At 35.4% G+C, this 22,370-nt stretch overlaps 1 protein-coding gene across 1 annotated transcript in view; it reads right to left on the minus strand.

Annotated features, from left to right (window-relative positions):
* Window positions 1-890: 890 nt before the first annotated feature.
* LOC129905802 (collagen alpha-1(I) chain) overlaps window positions 891-22,370 on the minus strand; it is a 37,000-nt gene continuing 15,520 nt past the window's right edge. The window contains exons 3-9 of the mRNA XM_055981381.1: window positions 6,653-6,835; window positions 6,545-6,589; window positions 4,718-6,480; window positions 1,896-4,658; window positions 1,729-1,843; window positions 1,445-1,668; window positions 891-1,370 (exon numbers count right to left, since the gene is read on the minus strand). Of these exons, the coding sequence (XP_055837356.1) occupies window positions 1,166-1,370; window positions 1,445-1,668; window positions 1,729-1,843; window positions 1,896-4,658; window positions 4,718-6,480; window positions 6,545-6,589; window positions 6,653-6,835 (5,298 nt within the window). The 3' untranslated portion in view covers window positions 891-1,165. The remainder of the gene's footprint in view (window positions 1,371-1,444; window positions 1,669-1,728; window positions 1,844-1,895; window positions 4,659-4,717; window positions 6,481-6,544; window positions 6,590-6,652; window positions 6,836-22,370) is intronic.

Below are 22,370 nucleotides of genomic sequence, written 5' to 3' on the forward strand. Positions count from 1 at the left end.
CTTTTGACCAAAGTCTCGAAACAAGTTTTGATTTACAGATATGAGTTCACAATGAATAGGACTATGATTTTAGGTGAAAATATTACAAATTTATTTTTTTCAGATTTTCGAGAAAAAATCAAGGTTAACCCCTTGCCGAAAAAAATGCATTTTAAAAAATTTCCTCCAAATTCATCGAGTGAGACATCAAAAGAAAGGTCTTCTTTAGCTCTATTCATAGCTGAAAACCAAAAGTTTCTCTGAGGTCTGGTTGCTGAGTTATTTTTATTTTTTGAAAAAAATTTGGTTTTTATTCAGTTGTATGTTCCCTTATAACTTTTAAACTATTGAGCATAATTCAACAAATGAGGTATCGGTGGAAGCGTCTTTTTTGTCTGCTGAACATGGGCCTTGTATATTTCTATTGTTGCGCCATCAAGAGGAAAAAGTCATGAAGTAAGCGAGTTTAAGTTTAATTAAATTCAGGAATCTCAGTCTGAGTGTTTAAAAGAACTTAAAATTGCATAACGGCTTGTAAATTCTATAAATTCAAACAATAAAAAACAAGAAACTTTTTTTGATGGATTATAAAAAACATACTTTCACTTAAAAAATACTTGGTTCTTTTATTGGTATTTTATTTTTCGTTGTTATAATTTTAACATTTGTTGATTTTATTATTTTCTTTGATTGAATCATAATAACATTTATTTATTTTATTTACATTTTTGGCAGTAAGTTTCATTCTCAAAATACCATTTCACTTTTTTGTATTTAATTAAATTTAATTGATAAATATAGCGGTAGGTATTTTAATTGAGGATTAACCTATTTAGGGTATATCTATTAGAAAAAAAAGTTAGGTATATAAAAACTATTCAATAGAATTATTACTAAAAAAAACTACAAAGTTCGTATAATAATGTTGAAAATGTTATTTGTGTGACTGAAGTTTTGATCTTGAAACTAACAAAAACTACAAAGTTAAACATTTTTAACATTTGGATACAAATAAAATAAAGAATGGCACGTTTTGTTAATTTTTAAATGTCTAATCCTCATTTCTCGAAAAAGCGTCACAACTATATAATTATTCAATATGACAACAAAAATTAGTAGTTTAGAGTAATTAGAAATAAGAGGAAAATTTAACAAAAAATTCGTTACGGAACTATTAAAAAATCATCTACGATGATGCTTGTAGATCGCGTGGGGGACGCCTTGGCCTTTGCCTGTTGTACCTTGGGCTAGGACGGTAAGCATTTTGTGGCCTTGGTGGTTGTGGAATGTAAACACGTTCACGTTCTTCACCACGTCTGAAAGCTGTTGCAAGTGGTACAATAGGGACCCTATTAATCAAAGAGCTGTTACGTCTTCGGCAGACTGAACATCTGAAAGAAAAAAAATCCAAACAAACATAAGACTTATGCTCTCAGTTATGAAAGAGGTTATAAGCTTTTAGTACCTGCTGACTTTGCTCGTATGATCAGCCTTGAGGGTACTTTGCCTTGGAACTGTCCATTGTTCATGTTCTTCAATGACACTCAACCAGAATGATGCTAATGGATCGTAGTAGTTGCAACGTCCATGTCCGTGACACTCGATAACTGGGTTAGCTCGGAATTCCAACAAACATGAACCGGGTGAAACAAGGTTTTGTCCAAAACCTCCACTGTTATCGGTGGTAGTCTACAGGTAAACCAAACCAAATTAAAACATAACTCATGCAAAAGCGTTCATTGGACTTACCATCAAGTAACTGTAACCGGTCCAAAGCTCTTCCCATCCATTTGGACAGTCTGGAATTGACATACTTTGACTGTGTAGAGAAATAACCTTTGTTGTTGTCTCGCAGACAACGCACCTAAAAGTAAAAGTTTATATCCATTCTATAGTGAAACCATTCCTAAACTTACCTTGAAATATATTTCATAAGATCCCTAGATTCGATTGGTGCCATTGTCAGAGACATTGGTTCGGCTGTAGACAACCACATGCTGTCATCGTTGTTTTGAGCATAGTTACAAACATTGTTGAAATCACAGAACATGAAAGGCATTGTTGTGAAACGCATCAAGCAAGATCCTGGAGCTCCCAAATCCTGGCCAACTGCTCTAGAGCTGCCGATATTTCCGGCAATAGAATAACCTTCCCAAAGTTTGTTTGTGTTAGCTGGACAATCTGGTACTTGAATAGTTTGCGAATGACGTGCGAATACAAAACCACGGCTCTTGGCTGGTGGTGGTGGTGGAGCACGATCACCACGTTCTCCTCTAGCACCTTGAAGACCATTTCGGCCAGGGAAACCAGCTGGACCTTGCATACCCATTTCACCAGGTGCTCCATCAGGTCCCATTAATCCTTCTTCACCAACATCTCCTTGCAAACCCTTTAATCCACGGTATCCCATTAGACCAATTTCGCCCATTTCTCCTTCTTCACCTCGTTCACCCTTGAATCCAGGCAAACCAGCTTCACCACGATCGCCAGGAAGTGCAAGTTCGAATGGGAAAGTGACACCGGCTTCTCCCTTGTCACCATCCAATCCAGGAAGACCATCAATACCACTCCAACCGATATCACCTTCAGGACCACGTGGACCTCGCATACCCATTGCTCCGAAACGTCCAGTTGGTCCAACTTCACCGGCTTCACCCTTTTGTCCGGGGGAACCATCCAAACCAGGTGGACCGACATCTCCAACATCTCCGGTACGTCCACGAATTGCGATACCAACTTCTCCTTGTTCACCCTTGAAACCGGTGTCACCACGTTCACCCTTAGCACCAAAGTGTCCAGGCAGTCCATTTCTACCAGGAGGACCAGTGTAACCAATATCACCAATCATTCCCTTGATTCCTTCAACTTCGGGTCCAGGAAGACCAATCAAACCATTTACTCCATATTCACCTTGTTCACCTGGGGCACCCTTTTGACCCTCACGTCCTGGTCGTCCAACAAGTCCATCATAGCCAGCTTCACCTTCATCACCACGCTCAACGTTTTCTGGGTAGGCACCTTGGGGACCTCGGTTACCTCGATCTCCCATTTCACCCTTGAATCCGGGCATACCATCGATTCCTGGGCCACCAATCATACCAAGATCACCACGTGCTCCCATAGCACCTGGGTATCCGATTTCTCCTTGTATTCCTTGTGCACCTGTCTCACCAGTTCGGCCAACAAGACCAGGTTCACCTTTGAGTCCTTTTGGTGCGACTCCAGAATATGCGCGTCCTGGTCTACCTTCTTCTCCAACATCACCACGTTCTCCTTGAAGACCTTGCACACCTTCCAATCCGTAATCTCCGCGTTCTCCCTTTTGCCCTGGTCTTCCAAAGTAACCTGGTTCTCCAAAGTCTCCTTTAGGTCCCATAGGTCCAAAGTCTCCACGAGGTCCCATTTCACCCTTGAGTCCATATAAACCATCTCTAGCTCTTAAAGCGGGCAAACCATCCATACCTGGTTCACCAAGTTCTCCTTGAGGACCATCTTCACCATAGTCACCACGTTCACCTTCTGATCCATTGATTCCGGGAAGACCGTTTAGACCATCCAAGCCCTTAATTCCCTTAGGACCTTGAGGCCCGTCAAAAGCAAGTCCCAAATCTCCTTCTGGTCCACGTTCACCCTTGGCACCGGGAAGACCATTTAATCCAGGTAGTCCTACATATCCAGGAATACCTTCCTCGCCTTTAAGACCGCTAAAAGCACGTTCTCCCTTACGACCTTGGGCACCAATAAAACCTCGATCACCCATTGCTCCCTTGCGACCATTAAATCCAGGTTTTCCAGAACGACCAACATATCCCAAGTTACCAAGTTCTCCTTTAGGTCCCATAGGTCCAGGTTCACCTCGAGGTCCAATGTCTCCTCGAAGTCCGTCAAGACCCATATCACCACGATCTCCTGGCATACCAGCAATACCTTGATAACCCTCACTTCCAGCTACTCCATGAACTCCTTGTAATCCAGCATCACCAGTTTCTCCTCTGCGTCCAGGTAAACCAATATTTCCCTTCGCACCTTGAACACCAACTGGTCCAACCGGTCCGATCTCACCCTTCTGTCCCTTTTGTCCATGTGGTGCTGTTCTACCATCACGACCTGGTTCACCAACAAAACCGGGAGGACCTGGAATTATATCTCCACGCTGTCCTTTTCTGCCAGCAAGACCAAGCAAACCAAGAGGACCATCGTCACCCTTGTCACCTTTAGGTCCACGAATTCCTTCACGACCAACAGGACCAGGGAAGCCAGCAAAACCTTTGTCACCCATTTCTCCTTTAACACCAGGGTAACCCTCTTTACCAATTTCACCGGGAAGAATGCTTAGACCAGGATCTCCTCTTTGTCCTTTCCTTCCTTCTAAACCAGGTAAACCAGGTGCACCATCTAATCCAGGGGTTCCTGGTGCTCCAGGCCTGCCTGGGTCTCCCAGAAGACCTGGGTAACCTTTGTTTCCTGGAGCTCCTTGAATAGCTGGACCGACTAAACCAATGTCACCTCGTGGTCCAGGGAAACCTTCTTCACCAGTTTGTCCCTTGGGGCCGGCAGGTCCTGCTGGGCCATTGTTTCCTTTATCTCCACGATCACCTGCGTTATCAATAATTGGTCCTGGACCAGGTTCTCCCTTTTGACCCTTCAAACCAAAGCTTCCTGTCTCTCCTTTTTGGCCGCTGTAAATTAAATTAATTAATTTTATTCAAAATATATGGATATATTCAAATGAACTTACGCTCTTCCATCTAAACCAGAGTCACCAATCAGGAAATAAAATGGAGTATCTGCTGCAGCTCCCTTTTGTCCATCTCTTCCATCTACACCATCTAAACCGTCACGTCCTGGTAGACCTGGATCACCAAATTCACCACGTGAACCATACTCTCCAATAGCGCCAGCTCTTCCAGGATATCCAGGGAAACCCTTTTCACCTTGTTCACCTTGCTCTCCACGTTCACCTCGGTCACCATAATCACCTTTTTCAGTTCCAGGTAAATTACCAATAGTTATCACTCCACCGTCTCTACCAGCAATACCAGGTCGTCCTAATTCTCCAGGGATTCCACTTGGTCCTTGAACACCCTTAAATCCTTTCATTCCTGGACGTCCAGATTGTCCTTTTGGTCCTCTAGGTCCACTTAAACCAGGTTTTCCAGATAAACCGGGTAATCCGGCGAAACCATTGTCTCCCATTGCTCCTTTCAAACCTCGTGGGCCTGGTGGGCAAACGCCACAGTCATCTCCTCGTTCACCCTTATCTCCTACATAACCTGGGAGCCCATCATAACCATCTGATCCAGGAGGTCCACGAACACCGGGACGACCTTCATCACCAGGGGGTCCAACAATATCAACTCCCTCACCGGGTAGACCTTTCTCACCGGGCAAACCAGCTTCTCCACGATCACCTCTGTATCCATGTAACCCTGGTCGACCAGCATCACCAGGATAACCCTTGGGTCCCAATATATCCAAACCATCACTTCCTCTTTGTCCAACACGGCCAATTGGTCCAGCTGGTCCAATTTCACCTTGAGGTCCTGGGGCACCAATCTCACCACGATCTCCGGGCTGTCCTCTTATCGAAACTCCACGTTTTCCAGGATTTCCATCAAGTCCATTATCACCAGGTGGTCCTGCTGGACCCATGTGTCCACGTCGTCCTGGCTGTCCAGGAATACCATTAACACCCATTAGACCTGGCTCACCCAAATCACCTTGAGGTCCTTCAGATCCAGGTGATATTTCATCCAAATTTGGGTCATAAATACCGGGAGGACCCATTGGTCCTTGAATTCCAGGAGTACCATCATAACCTGGCTCACCCATACCACCAGGGAAACCATTGTAACCATCAGCTCCATTGTAACCAGGTGCACCTTTATGACCTTTTTCACCAGCAATACCAGCCTCACCAACTCGTCCAGGCTTACCACGTTCACCAGGTGAACCTTCATCACCACGCTGACCAGGTTGACCAGTACGTCCAACTTCACCATATTCACCAATAAGACCTTTCATTCCTTTAGAACCTTGACCACCCTTATCGCCTCGCTTTCCCTTTTCGGTATTTTGTCTTGTAAAACCACCCAAACGAGTAACCTGTTCGGCAGGCTCTCCTTTTTCTCCCTTTTGGCCAGTTCCAATAAGTGGGTCATAGGGTTCGGCTTTGTCACCTTTGATTCCCTGCATACCCATGTCACCTTTAGGTCCATCTAATCCAGCAAATCCAATGTCACCTTTGAAACCTTTCATACCAGTACGACCTTCAGGACCATTTCTACCAGCTAGACCCTCTGTACCGCGAACTCCCTTGGTTCCCTTAGAGTTGGTACCACCATCACCGGCTTCACCAGTCGGTCCAGATGGACCGGGTTTACCTAGAGGACCACGTCGACCAAGCTCACCAGGCTCACCGGGAATACCCATAGCTCCTTCTTGTCCATTGCACCCATCAATACCGTGGGGACCTTGAGGTCCATCACCACCAGGGGGTCCCTAAAATTATTATTTTGATTTTATAGATTTTTTATCGTTTCAATTACAGTGTGGTGAATATTACCCTTGGTCCTTGTAGTCCAGGTCGTCCGGTTTCACCAATGTCACCCTATATTCAGACAAAAAAAGCATAGTAGTAACTTGAAGTTTTACTACAAACTAATGTACTTACACGGTGTCCTTTGTCTCCCTTCATACCATACTCGCCTACGTCACCATCTTCACCAGTTCGACCAATGGGACCTTCAGGGCCAACATCACCAGGTGTTCCTTCCATTCCTTGTACTCCCTCTGGACCAATTGTACCAGGGGCTCCTTTTAAGCCTTCACAATCACATTGCGTTTGATTACATACCTACAAAAAATTAAGCGAAGGTATAGGTTAACGTCTAAATGAAAAATTAAAGAACTGTGGTGAGTATTTTTCTACTCCAGAAGAACTGTGGCAGGTCAATTCACCTCTTCAAATTAATGGTTAAAAGTCAAGGTAGTTACAACTTAACAGGCCCAACCCAACTAACAATTCTGCTTGTATAAAGCCTTACAGATGCTATTGTTACTTAAGGTTTAAAGAAGCAGAATAGTTGAAAATAATATTGTCTTCACTAACTGTCAAATTTTCAGTCGCGGAACGTCAAATTTCCTGGCTTGTTAAAAAATCCTCATCTACTACATTTTTATTTTTCGGTAGCAAAAAGTTAATTTAAGGCTTGGCCACACCGGAGGGTATGCGGTAGCGGTACGGGTACCGGTAACGATATTTGTATGAAAAAAAATTCCACATCTGAACGTTGATATGTCAGTTTGAAATTTTGTTCATACAAGTACCGTTACCTCTACCCATACCGCTACCGCATACCCTCCGGTGTGGCCAAGCCTTTATGCGACACACATAGTGATGCTTGTATAAGGCCTTACAGATGCTAATGTTGCTTCTGTAGAGCTTTAAAGAAGCAGAATTATTTAAAATGCCATTTCCATCACTAACTGTCAAATTTTCAATCACGGAACCTCAAATTTCGTTCGGACCTGTCAAAAAAAACCTCAACTTACTACAATTTTTTTAATTTTCGGTTGAAAAAAGTAATTTTATGCAAAACAAAGTGATGTAGGTAAATTTTTTATTTCTGTCATCAGAGTAGAAAGTCAAAAAGTCAAGACTTGGGGTACACTTTCCAATTGAAACCAATTTAACCGCGATATGAACTTATTCATTTTGTATAGAGTGGCGTCTTCTACTTCTACCGCCTCTAAGGTCATACGCTTCTACCCTCATTCTCTCTCCTGTTTGTCAAAGACTTGTTGTATACTATATAGAGCTCTATATTAGCCTGATGAATTTGTGAGATATACAAATTAATGATGATGATGATGGAGCACAAAGATGTTACTCGTGCGGATGTTTAAAATGATTGGAGGGCAATATATGTATACAGCTATATGAATGTAGGTGCACGCATAGCAATTGAATATCTTAGACTAGTATATTTATGTTCCACACAGAGAGTTTTTAGATATAGGGCGATGTGTGTGGTTTGTATTATCGTGCGGTTGCAATTAAAACAGGGACTCGATGAGAATCATTAGTATATACGCACTTTTATCAAGATGAAACTTCATTTCTTTAAGAAGGAAAAAAGGAGAAAAATAAAAACCTTTGACAGATGGAAACTGAAAAGTGATGACTAAATGAATGAGATATTATTTACCGTTAAATAAAACACTTTGTAATAAGAGATTATAGAAGTATTTGCAGCCTTAAAGGTGTTCTTTTATAAAGCATTTGCAAGCAAGTTGTGTATTTGCATACATATTTGATATTGTGTCTAACGTCACCATCTTACCACTTTAAAAGTTATCGAAAGTTGCCGACAGTCAGCTTCATATTTTCTGTTTCAGCAAAAGATCGCATTTGAAGATCGGCCATTTTGAAACTTTAATACATATTTTGCGCTGCACTGCCACTGTCCATTTGACACTTATCTATTTGACACATATCTATTTGACACAATGTCTATTTGACACAATGTCTATTTGACACTTAGACGTTAGTTCTGTTTGTAGCCGCCGAACTTATAATATTGCTTCTTTAAAGCCTTACAAAAGCAAAGTTATCATTTGTAAAGCTTTTTAGGAGGGAAATTGTTGTATAGGCGCTTGGACAGTCCCTGTGAAGCCACTCGCTATGATCTCATAGAGCATAATATAATATGTCAAAAATGGAACTTCAAAGCAGCTGAATGGAACACACCTGGGAATAGGGTAACGTTTGTTAGTTGAGGTCTCAGCATAAGTTGCGTTCATTTGTATGAGGTAGACCACTCATGATTAGAAATCTAGTACCTAATAAAACTACACATTTAATCTAATCTACTCGAAGGGATTATATGAGGTAGATTGTTGTACTAGATCTACTAATCATCTACTTTTGTGTAGTCAACCATCCCCAAAGGAACGCTGCTATAATCTACCGACTAATTCTAATGCCTTTTTGTCTGAAGAGTAAAAGATGTTGAATGGAAATATGAGTACTAACATAGGTATGTACATATATTTGGCAGAGTCGAATGTTCGTAAAAAATTACGAGACATCTTGGCGCGACAAAATGCGTTTTGTATTTGTCCTTGCCTTATGAAAAGTCTAGTAACTTTGTGAGCAACAATTTTCATGGTCACATTTAAATTTATGTGGATCAGTGCCAAGTGTTTTAAATTTTCCTATCACCCACTTTTACACTCTAACCAAAATGATGACTAATTTGTCATTTGTCATTTTAAATAGGAAAAAGATTGGGAACACGCACAATCCCACATCATGGCACACGCCAATAATTCAAAAAAGAGGGAAAATCTTACACACGCATTACAAATAGTTCTCAACGCTCATCCTTTTCAGTTGGATTTGGATTTTTATTTTTAGCTACCAGAACAATCAGTTGAACTAAAGTACAAAAGGGGGGAAATCCTAAAAATAGTCATGCATTTCATCTTTCTTGATATGAAGTTGAAAAATGCATTTTCATTATTATTATTTCCATAAAAATGACTCAGAACATATGGACTTTTATTATTATGGTGACCATATTTTATTTATATAAACTGATAGACTGGGTTTTGGTAAAAATTTAAATAAATATTTGAAATTCATAGCACCTGGTCACTGAGGAATTATAATCAACTTATAGAAAGAACCGAAGTTCATTGACATAAAGTTCATTACAAGAACAAATTTGTTTATCGAGAAAATTTATGTTTATTATTATCTATCTTTTTTTTCTTTCAGAAAACTTAAATTTTATTAACTTCTACACTTTTACATATATACAATTCGTTTAAGTTGAAGCAATTAAAGAAGTCAATTTGAGGCTACTGTTTGATTTTTTTTCTGATACTTATAGACTCGATGGTGTTTTATTGAACTATTTCAATAGTTTGTTAACCTTGACGCTAGGAGTCAAATTGAAACAAATGGCAGCAGTATGGTTAGCAATCTGTCGAGAATTGTCATGCTAACTTATTAAAATTGATTAGATCTGACTATGTTTTGCCTAAATGTGGCTTCTCATTAAATTATATTTAAATTAATAAAAGCAATGTACTAAATATAGAAAGGCATTTATAATATCAGTCATTATTATTTATACTTTATTGTTGTCAGCAGATGAAGTGAATCTAAATTGGCTACTTAGCTAGGTGTGAAAATACGCCAACTCATTTCAATGAGCTGATATATTGCTGTAGGTGCTTTGAAAACTGTAACCGACCCTTTACTAGCTTGCCAGATTTCCCATTTTACTCATCTTAAATCTTTTAAGACGCCTAAGATAGGAAATAAATTCGAGTTTTTAACTTCAAATAATACTAATTTCAAAAAATTTGTATTATTGAGAAAGAATACCCCATTCTGATGTGGACTTTAACATTTTTGTTAAAATTTTAATCAAACAGAACTAACTAAACAGAATGTCATTTTTGTACCATTAAATAACGGTGTTCACATTGGCCTCACTCCACCAACAAATTTTGACGTTTCTGTAGTGTGTTAAGAAAGAGATTGCCAAGAGAGACAGAAAATTTCAAACTCATTTAAAATCATTTAACTCATAGAAATGTCAAAATGAGTCACTGTTGTCCGATCAATGTGAACAGCGTCATATTGTGAAAACAGAATGAAGATAAATGTCTTTTTGACATTTGTCAAAAAGTGCTTTTTCATTCCGATCCGAACTGTTAATACTTAATTGTAGAAGTGTTCAGCAACTGCTGTAAATATAATTCAACTGTCCCTATTTCAAAAATTTAAATTAAAATGAGAAAAAGCTATGTTGATTGAAACGTGAATAACAAATCTCACTTCGCACCAAGTACTCCTATAGTACCCCTATAATACAAAACAAAGGGTAATTTACAGCATAGTTAAATAAAAGCTTATAAAAATAGTATGTCATTTATCATAAATTCTAGCAACAAAAGTTCTAAATTTCTTAACATTCTTTGCGACTCATTAAAACTTTTAGATATAATCATATACAACGCATTCATTATTATATTGCACCAATTTTTATAGTAAAAGTTTAAATGAACTAAATGCGCATGGAATGCATATAAAATCTTATCAGCATTATATTATTTCTTGCATCCGGGAACAAGAACTATGGTGTTTTCTTTTTTGTTTTTTTTTTTTTCTTAAACAAAAACAATAATATAATGAATGAAGGAGTGTTTGTCGCATCTTGCGTTCATGTAATCAATCTTCAAGCGGAACCATTCATAAAAATGATAAAATTTATATATAAAAAAAAAAGAAAACAAACATATATTTTTTTCTTTCTTTGAGTTCATTGTATATAAAAATGCAAAATTAATTTTCATAAAAATTAATAAACTCGTTCATCCAACCAATGTGTTTCCAGCTTAATTGGATATTGTACTAAACTTAACGAAGATATAAGGTACTGCAACAATGTTGCATGTTTATTTTTATAAAAAAAAATGTTAACAACAATTATTATTTTAATCGCAATTTTAATTTATTTTTTTTTCTGAAACTGGGTTATCAGCTGTGATTCAGTTTCGGAAATTATGTTTTATCTATATTCATCAGAACAAAAACGCACAATGCGTTCAAATGAAAAATACAGAGAGAAGGAAAGTATAATAATATGGACGAACTGATTAAATTGTTGCATTTCTATTAAAATGCACTCCATTTTTTATGTATATAAGTTTTTGTTGCAAATGTGCTAATGATGAATGAGATGATGGATCACCTTGAACTGGAAATTTAAGCGGGACATAATATATTGTATATATGCGAGGGAGGAAATAGTCATTCGTTGGTTTGTGAACGACTTGATTAGAAGTAATTATAAGTAGGTAGGCTCCATTACAAAATATCTTTGTATGGGAATTCTTAATAATTTTATAGGGTTATAAATAGATTTTTTTAATAAAAAGGGACTGTCAAATTAACTTGATAAAAGATTCAAGTATATTTTGATTTAGTATATTAGCTGCGTTCCTTTGGAAATATTTATCTACTTTTTATTACTTAAAACTACTTTGCTATACTGAAAAAGTAGTTCAAAGCAGCTTTAAGTACTAAAAAGTAGATAAATATTTCCAAAGGAACGCAGCTATTTTTTGTTTTTGCGTATTTGTTATTAAAGATAGTTAAGATATGGAGTCTCTTACTAAATCAGTTTCTGTCACAATTGTTAATAAAGTAAACGAACAGAACTCAAAACACAACTGATATTATTAGCCGCGTTTCTTTGGGGGTGGTAAACTACTCCATGAGTAGAAATCTAGTACAGCAACTAGACATTTGCATCTCCTCGATAAGAAGATCATGAGTGTTAATTGTAGTACTAGATCTACTCATGAGTAAACAACTACCACCTCCAATAGAGCAAGGCTATCTCACTAAATTGGTGTTACTTTTATGTAAAAATTGTCAAACAAAATAGTTATAATAGGAAAATGTCAGAATATGTGGAAAGCCCCGTTCCTTTGGAGGTTGTAGTTTACTGATGAGATTGAAATCTAGTACATTTACTACTCATGCTCTTCTGCCCGAGCAGATGAGAATTGCATTGATTTGCCTGAAGTTCGTTCTGCTGAAATGCAGTTTTAAATGTAATGCACTTTTAATGAAAATCAATGAAATTCTCATCTACTAGGCCAGAAGAGCATGAGTAGATGTGACAGTAAATGTACTAGATCATTTACTTTTAGTAGTTTAATCCTCAATTGAAGTAAGCTGTTATTATGTTATTCTTTTAAAAGCAATTTGATGGTTGCCAACTACAAATTTCCAAAGCCACAAAGAAAGTAACTAACTAACTGAAATAGTTGCTTTTGTACGAGTACTAAAAATATAATGACAGAAGATGATTTTAACTGTGGACATAATCATGATCACATCCTATTTGTCCCTAAACTAAATGGACCTCATTAAAATAGTTCAAAAATCCTAACGATCAGGCAAGCATACAAAAAAACACCCTTTATGTACGACAATAGGAACTCTAGATCTGACTTTCCTTTCTTCCCGGTCATCGTCTCTACAAATATGTATCCCTGGCAAATACATTATTTGCCCTGTTCGACAGATCATCAAAACTGTTGCAATAACTAAGTCTCTAAAACAAAGCACATGTGTGTGCTCTGTTGAATCAAGAACCTAGCCGGTAAGTGTTCTATAATTATATAGTGAAGCATCATGTTTATTTATCTTGTATTTGTTCTAGCATCAATTGCACTCGGCGGTTGTTTTTTTTTCTCCTTCTCTTAATATCCACTCAATCTTCTTAATAAATGACGAAATTAATCTCGAGAACTAGAAAGCACCCGCCTGGTCTACACGTATAATGTTATATTGGCGAAACTACGAAGACGACGTTGATCGTCGGCAGCGGGCGGTTAATAATTCAATTTGTTGCGCAAGGCAATTCGCGGACGATCGCGCAAAAGGACTATCTGCAATAATTTACCATTCCAAATACCTTCTCATTTTCTCCTCATTGGAAAAGAAAGATCTTGTTGAGTTTTTCCTCTTGTGCATATCTCAAAGGTTTCTTGTATAGTAAAGTAATTCCCTCAATGATGCACACGAAGATGGCGAAAAAATAAACTAAAATAATACACAAGTATCCCGTATCCCGTTGATAGATCAGTATTTGTTTTTTGCTTTTTTTTTGTAACAGCCTGCCACCTAAGAGTTTAACCGGAATTTTAGAGACTTGATGCTTGCAAGTTGTGAAAGAACAGCTAAAGCAGATCGTGCTTCCTGAAGTTGATTTATGAGGCTATAATGTAGATATACAGGGAATTCCGACGAAAAAATTATGTACATTCCCAAGAATAAATTTAAATATTGAATAGAAAAGAAGATTTATTTATTATAAATAAATAAAAGTCTGAATTGGTCGACATCAAAAGAAAATTTACTTTAGTTTCAGTTTCAGTAAAAAAGTAGAGAGAAGTTCTATAAGTGTCACATAGCCTTGTCAAATAACGGTGCAGATACTTGTTAAAATGGCATTTCTAGAACTTGCTTTGCCCCATAGAACAAATAGAAAGGAACATCGTACAACTGTAAAAAGCTTTCAAACAAAACAAATGATTTTAGGAATAACCTCAAAGCTCAAATTCGATTGAGATCAAGCAAATAGCTGAACGCGGCTATTTTACTTCACTTCTTTTTTTCTGGATTTTCGATCATGGCAAAAATTTTCTTTGACATAAATGTCAAAATGACATTTACCTATTTAAAACCCAGCTGATACATGTGCATCTAACCCAGCGGCTACATGTGTATTATTATTGTATGAAACTGATAAAAGTGAATTTTAATGAGTGGGAGTATAACTTCAATAGCGTGTATATTGTACATGCACAATTTTTTTTTTATGTGACGATTAATTGATGACATCTCTAATAATGGCGCTCCATACAAATCTGTTAAAAAAATGCCCCATTTTTCAAAATATGCTAACGTCTCAAAATCCCATGATAAATGGTTCAAAAATGCCAAAAATAGGTAAACGATTAGGGAAATGGTATAGCATTGTATTGGCGAAAGGGACAAAAGTGACTGTATTAATCCTTTTATTAAGATTAGGATTCCAACATGGTTCAAGTTTCCCATATTCCTTTTAAATATTTCAAAAGTAACGAAAATAACAAATACGTTCTCCAATGATGCAAATGATTTTTCAAAACATGTGCGAAACATTTAATCCATAACGCTGCATTGTGTATTGCACACCCTCTTTTTGACTTTAAACATTTCAATACCCCAAAAAAAAAACGAAATAACCGGCTTGTGTTCTAATAATTTTGCACGCACCACCAACTACTTCATTCCGCAAAAACTTGAACACTTAAATATGCAAATGCCTCAAAAAAAAAAAAATATTATTTGCCAATATCTTGTAAGTGTAAACATAAACATAATTCCTGGGATTTTTGTTTAGATTTTGTGTGCTCAATTTAATTTCCAGCTGAACACCACACACGCTTACACAAAAAATATCCCATTTAACAACCAATTGTTTATTAAACGATGTGCATTGCAACTTTGCAATCCTATAACTCTCCTATAGGTCATTGAATACTCCTTTAGAGGTGCATTAGATGAGTTTATTATATTTTTTTTTCCAGAGGGAATCTATATTTAGGTTCGGTGTGGAATCAAAGTATTTAATACGGATAATTACCATTCATCTTTTGAAAACGCACCTTTACTGGTGTGCTGGGGCTAGAAATGTTTATATTGACTCACCAAATTTTTTGGGGCTTTGACCAGGCTAGATTGTGTATATATTAAGTTAAACAGAAATCTTTAAAAAAAATATACAATTCTATGTGAGAAATTATCTCAGATGTTACATTGGCATGGGTAATTGAGTAAATGCTCTTCGTTTTTCTTTGTAATTTCAGGAACAAATAACAAAAATACATTAAGTTGAAAGAAAGGGAACATTAAACAGAATAACAGTTTTTGATGTAGGATATGTTCTTTGAGAAAAAAATATTATTTCAATAGAACAAAACCCAAACATGATGACAGATTCAATCATGTTGTATAGTAAATTTTAAAAATACAGTAAAATGTCTGCAAATGTCAGGCTACAAACATCTTTTAAATTCCTTCAAAACGCTGGTCATATAATAAAGTTTGTTTGCTTGCCTACTCATGTGCTCAATAGTGCCATATTTTGAAGCATAAATGTGAATTATTCTTACAAGGAATGAAGGAAAAATTATTGAATATTCGCAATTGTGAAATATACATAAATTTTTATTTAAGATATCAACGATAACTAAATAAAAAATTAAAGTTAAATTTCATATCGGTTGAGCTGAATGCTTTCATTTTTAACGTCATTTTCATGATTTGAATTTGTTGACCAAACACATTAGTTCTGTTTGAGTACTTTGAATCTATGAATCTGATATCTTTTTCGAACTAGAAAAATAAAAATTTTTTTTACAAAAGAGAAGTCTCTTAATGAAAACATACAAACAAACTAACAAACCTTATAAAATTGAAACGAAAAATAGAAGGCAAACAAATAATGAAAGGAGTTAAATTTTTAAAGCATTTAATTAAATTAATCTTTTGACAGTCAACCTCCATCAAGTATTGATTACTTGATTTCAGTGAAATATGCCAAAACCCCTGTGGAAGGTGAAAGAAAGGGTGAAAGGGTGTTTCTTTTAGGTTTGGGAGATAGCACCTATAGAGGTTTTGCTTTAATTAAGGTCAATCCATAGAATCTGTAACCTTGACGGATTTAACTTACAACTCGATAAAATACACAATCCTAATGAGAACCGACCCATACATGACGGAATCCACGTATGCGGTTTTTGGGTCGGTTCTCATAAGAATTTTCTATTATTTATTTTAACGATTTTACAGTTGAATCTGCATTTTATCCAATCAACATTTCAACAAAAAAAAACGAAGCTTATAAGCGTTAACATTTGCGTTCAGGTGTGGATTTTTATTTTCATACAAAAACACTTTCGGAGTCATTTTTTGTCGTCGTTGAGGGGGGACAGCTTTATAGGCGTTAGGACATAGAATAATGTGTAACCTAAATTTCACACCTGAACGTCGACGACAAAAAAAGCGATTTTGTCGTTCTTCATGTTGGTATGTGAAAGCCTTAAAACGTAGGTATTTATACCCCTTATAAAAAGGCACATTTGATTTATTCTAGCTCGAATATTTTCTATGTATAACAAAATTCTATACCGTGAAGTGTTTCAATGTAGTCATGAGCTCATATTTCTCTGAATTGAAAATAGAAAAAAACACTCGCTTCCATCATGCAAATTCATGATAAATTTGAGTAAAATTAATAGCACAATTGCCCATAAATAAACAATTCTACACTTTTGTTCTTTTTAGCAAATAATTTAAAACAAGAAATTCATTGTTATTACAAATTAATAGAACTTAAAAAAAAAACTATCAACTTTGTATTTAGGTACCATTCTTATATACAAGAGGAGGAAGATACATTTTAATTATTCCCAATTAAGTGACTTTGACATCTTCTGGTGGATACAAATCTTCAAGTCTGCAGACCACATGCAAGACAAAAATCAAATAACTCAACCAACCACATTCTTTGGAAAAAAATCTTTCGTCTTACCGTGCCTTGAGTCGACCAGCAAACAAAATATAAACAATTTGAAATCTCGGAAAATCATTTGCCATCCTCGTATGGTTGGTAACACATAAACTGTGAGGAGAGACATCCACACAAATATAATATAATACACCGTCTGCCAAAAGATACATGTTCTCCAAAAAATATGACATCATCCTGAGACGTTTAAAAAAGAAAACTAGTGCAAAAAAAAGATGCATATAGGAACCATCAATGGTTATAATCTGGGTAGTAGAGTTGAATTTTTCGATCATCGAATTCAAGAGACTTCTCTTTTGTATGGCAAACATAAAGATTTTAGATAAACATATTCATAGTACACAAACAGAACTTTTGTTTTTGGTTCAAAACTTCAAACTATGGAAATGACGTTTAAAGTGAGTGCATTCAGTGCAGTGCAGTTTGTTTGTAATGAAAATTTTACTACGTTATTTCAAGCATTCTATTACCTACTTTTGCCTTGATTGCTTATAAGAAATTATAAATGTCCAACACAACTCTCCAGACTATGATTGGTTAAATGTTTGGTTTGTTTGGTTGGCGGCTAAATAATACAGAAAAACTGCAATGTGTTTAAGGACTAAACCTGTTTGAATGCAAACAACACACAATGGTAGATATTTTAACTCCAAAAAAGTTTTGATCTTAAAAAGAAAAATACAATATTAAAAAAAAAAAAAAACAAAACCGAACGGAAGTATGCCATAAAAACCATGTGAGCTCAATTTTGTGGGTCTCTTTACCACACGCACTGGTTTTTTGGGGGCCGTTTGCTGTCTTTGATGATCAGTTTTGATGATTTATACGAGCTGAAATATCTAGATGAACAAGTAAAAGTTGTTATAGGTATATAAAAGAAACATCATACAGCGCAAACTTAACATTAGTAGCGGCGGCAGCCGGCATGGCACAGGCGTCTATTAAAAATATTGCATTATTTATTAATAGAATTGACATAATTTCCAGCACATTTTAAAATTCTGCGAACGTGTTATTTAATCAAACATACCCATACTACAAACATATGTTACAAAACAAACAAAAGTAGAACTATACAATGCTACAAAATTCTCATGTGGGTATTTTGGGATATGAGTTTGTAGCTCCCCCTGGAGGTAGAGAAATCTTCAAAAATATAAAGTTAATTAAAAAAGTGTGAAAAAATAAGTTTTAAATATGATTTGGAATTGTTCCAGGAATGCGATTCTTTTTGTTTACATTATCTTTTTGAAATTGATTTGAAAATTTGATGAAAATGCATTTTTTTCTGACAGCTAAAAAAAGATTATTTTATGACTGTTTCACTTTCAATTATATGAAGTCAACATAGTTTATATGATGTTTGGCATAAGATGACTTTAAAAAGGAACAAGGCCTTGTGTCTTGTGAGCCTATTTTTTAATTTGAAAGAATGAAGGCAACATACAATTGTCTGCCGAATTCACTTGTTTATGACAGTTTCACTCTCAGAGGCTATGGCTTTTTATAGGCTTTTATAAGATTTATTTTAACTCAGAACCTCCATATTGACAATCCGATTCACTAATTATTACATTACAATGTAATGTATTTATTTAAAAAAAACATCTCTTAATATGGACACTCTGGCGTATACATACTATTTTTATACACAAATTTCACAACTTTTCTTTGAATGAATCTGTCAATATTAAATTGATAGGAACAATTTTCGTAGACAGAAAAAGACCACGAAAGAGTCATGAATTGTCAAAATAGTATTTTTGCTGAGAAATATTTAATAATAAGAGGTTCAAATTTGTTTCTTTTTTTTATAGAAAATGTTTAACAAATGAAAGTGGTGACAGAGGATAGTTAAAGTATATTTATTCTCGGTGATCATACAACAATATTTTGGCAAAATGTTGCAATATTTGTTTTTTTTTACCAAAAGTCTAAGTTTTGAATTCCGAAAAACTATTTCAATCAGCTGTTCAAAATGGCAGTAACAAAAGAGCTGTTTGAGGATTTCACAAATCATTCTGAAGTCAGTAAAAATACGCCGTTAAAGAAAGTGGTTCTCATTTTAGCACTACGTTAGAATGCAATGGTGAGAACTTCTAATATTTGGGCTATTTGAGGTGTTTTTGAACATAATTATGAAATCTGTCAAATTAAAATCTTTAAAGCAAGAAAGAACCCTTTGATGGCCAAAAAGATCTACTTTTTCAATAAAAACCAAGCAAATTTTATTATTTAATTTTCATTTGTAAAAAGCTTGTATAATAAAAGCGATATATGTAAGATTAAATTCAATAAACTTAAGAAAATATATCAAATTAGACACATTAAACAAATCTTATATTGTTGTAATTTGGTTTTTGAAAGAACTTATATTTTTGTCCGAAGAAATTGTTAGGGCTGAAATTCGCCAGAAGGGGCAAGTTGTCTATTCTCTCTCGAGTGCTAGCGCTCTCTTTTATGAAAAACTTCACCGTTTCAATTTTCAAAGCATCCAAACAGGAATTGAGTTGAAAAATTTAATTTAAGACTGTACTCAAACAGAACTTTTATGTTTGCAAATTGACATTTCAATAAAAATAGGCGCGTCCCTTGAGAAGCAATCTTTAAATTATCGGATATTTTTAAACTGTTTTCACAGTTGTGAGACACAAATTGTATGAATATTTTCTTCAGATTTCCGGTTGGATCTTAAAATGTTAGTTATTTATTTCTTTTAAATTAATGATTGTCATGATTGACAGATTTCAAAGGTGCAAGTGTATTCATATCCATACGCAATTACGTACTAATATGACTCAGTTTTCTATAACCACTGGAATTTTTCCAATTTTTATTTTATTCTTTCAATTAAACCACCTGTTTGTCAAATTATGCAATTCAACATAATACAAAAACTCACATCGCACCAACTGTCAAATAAGTGTGCAAGCACACCTCCCGCGACTTTTAAAAGTTGTTGACCTATGCTCATTCCATTTCTATAGCCCAGAAATATTATTATTATTATATTATTAAGTTTTCTGTGTATATATTCAATCTAATATTACAACCTATATCCATTTGCATAACTAAGCAAATTGTCCATATGCACGACAATAAATTTTTGCAAACGTTTTGATTTCCTTGAACTTGACAGCATTAAAAAACAAAACATTCCCGAGACGGATACTATAGACGTAGAAAACAAAAAAAAAAAAACTTTATATTCAAAGTATTTTACCTCCTGGTGAGCTCAATTTCATTAAATTAATTTAAAGCCGAGTAGTTGAAGGTCAAAATATGGAATCACTATTATACACTGATGCACCCTACATTAACATTCAAATGTATAGATGACAGAAGGAGCTGCAGCCCCCTTTTAGTTCTATGCAATCTAAAGGTCAGTTGAAAGTAAATGCACTCCCCGAGTGAAATTGATTCAGATTTTTCCTACATTTGCGACAGCATCAACGGCAGCTGGAGCAAAGCTATGTACAGCACATAATGGAGATTCTCTCCGAGATTTCTGTTATACTGCGGATTGTGTAGCAGTGTTCTGATTTTTTTGTCTGACCAAATGACCCGACCATTGTCAATGACACGTGACAGCTGACAGTGTCATTAGCAATGTGTCGGCATTTTTTTATTTTTATCTATGTTGCATTTGACAATTTAACATAGCCATTATATAGAGCTATTTAAGCGCTGCAATTTTTTCGCTTACTGATAACAAAACGAAACGTAGGCGTAATAAAATTCTTTGTCTAAGATTTCGTTCTGTTTGTTTAGTACATTTTAGCTTGACCCTCAAGTTGTTGGTTTTTGTTGTTTCTGTTTTTTATGAGATGTTTGTGTGTTCTTATAAAGCGTAGGTATACAAAGGAATAGGAGATGAAGTGATATGACTGCGAAAAGTTGCACAAGCTTAATTTTAATTGTTTCAAATTGAGTACTGGCACCATGAAATATATAGAAATGTAAGCTTATGATTTTTTTCTTGTTGTAAGTATTCCTTTTTTTTCTAAAAAAAAATTCAATGATCTCATAAAACCAGATTGTTGCATCTTTTTTAAAGCAAGTGCGAGTGTGCATATTATACATAAATGAGCAAAAAAGTAAATAAATACACAGAACATGCCAAGTTAAGTGGGTTAATTCATTCATAACAAAAACGATGTCAAGTTAAAGATGACACTTGTGGTACTTACATAAAGATATGGAACTTTTGATTAAAATTTACATTTATTATTGTTTTGACACGTTACATGTTTATCAGAACAGTTGGACTTTTGAAAGTGTCAAAAGATGAATCGGATTTTGAAAAAAAAAAAAGATTTAGAACTGTCAAAGTTGTCTAATAGAGATGTCAAATTTTATTATTAGATTAAAGTATGATTGACATGAAAATGTGTTGTCACCTTAAGAACATTACATTTCTCTTTTCGGCTTGAGTTTAACTTAAGCCAGAACTATAATTGGCGGATGGAGTCGGATGCTAAATGTCAATTGTTGTTGTTTTCCATGAGTTTTCATCCGTCGAGTGCGGTTGCGAGCGCACTCGTCGGATGAAAACTTATGGAAAACAACAACAATTGACAGTTGCTTCCGACTCCATCCGCCAATTATAGTTCTGGCTTTAATGAAAATTATGTAATACAGATTTGACATAAGATTATGTAATAGCCGTGTTCATTTGAAGGTGGCAGAGTACTCATGAGTTGAAAACGATAATCTAGTACTATCATCAAAATCATTAGTAAAATACTCATAAGTACTTCAACACCTCCAAAAAAATGCATCTGTTATAATAATGCCGCCTCCATAACGCGGGATGCGCTTGGCGCCATTTATCGTTTTTTATCCAAATACAATTATTACTTGTGGGAATCAAAGAAAGACTTCTGTGATAAACATACAAATGTAAAGTACAAAATTTGATTCGTAGGAGGTTTGAAAATACAAAAAAAGTATTTCACACATGCAAGCAAGAACTTTTGGAACTTGAGTACACACGCGATAGATGGAATAATACTGAAATGAGATCTATTAAAATAAAAATTTGAAAAAAAAAATTCAATGTGAAGTTTTTAGAATTTATTTTATGATATTCTTTTATGTTAAATCAGCTAAATTCTTTGTAGAGAGTATTTTATATTAGACGATTGACTGCGAAAAGTAATAAATTCAAACGAATGTGTTTATTACATTTCATTTAATAAAGAAATAAAAGATAAATTG

Source organism: Episyrphus balteatus, chromosome 1 (assembly GCF_945859705.1).
Source record: "Episyrphus balteatus chromosome 1, idEpiBalt1.1, whole genome shotgun sequence".
In the NCBI taxonomy this organism is placed as follows: Eukaryota; Metazoa; Arthropoda; class Insecta; order Diptera; family Syrphidae; genus Episyrphus; species Episyrphus balteatus.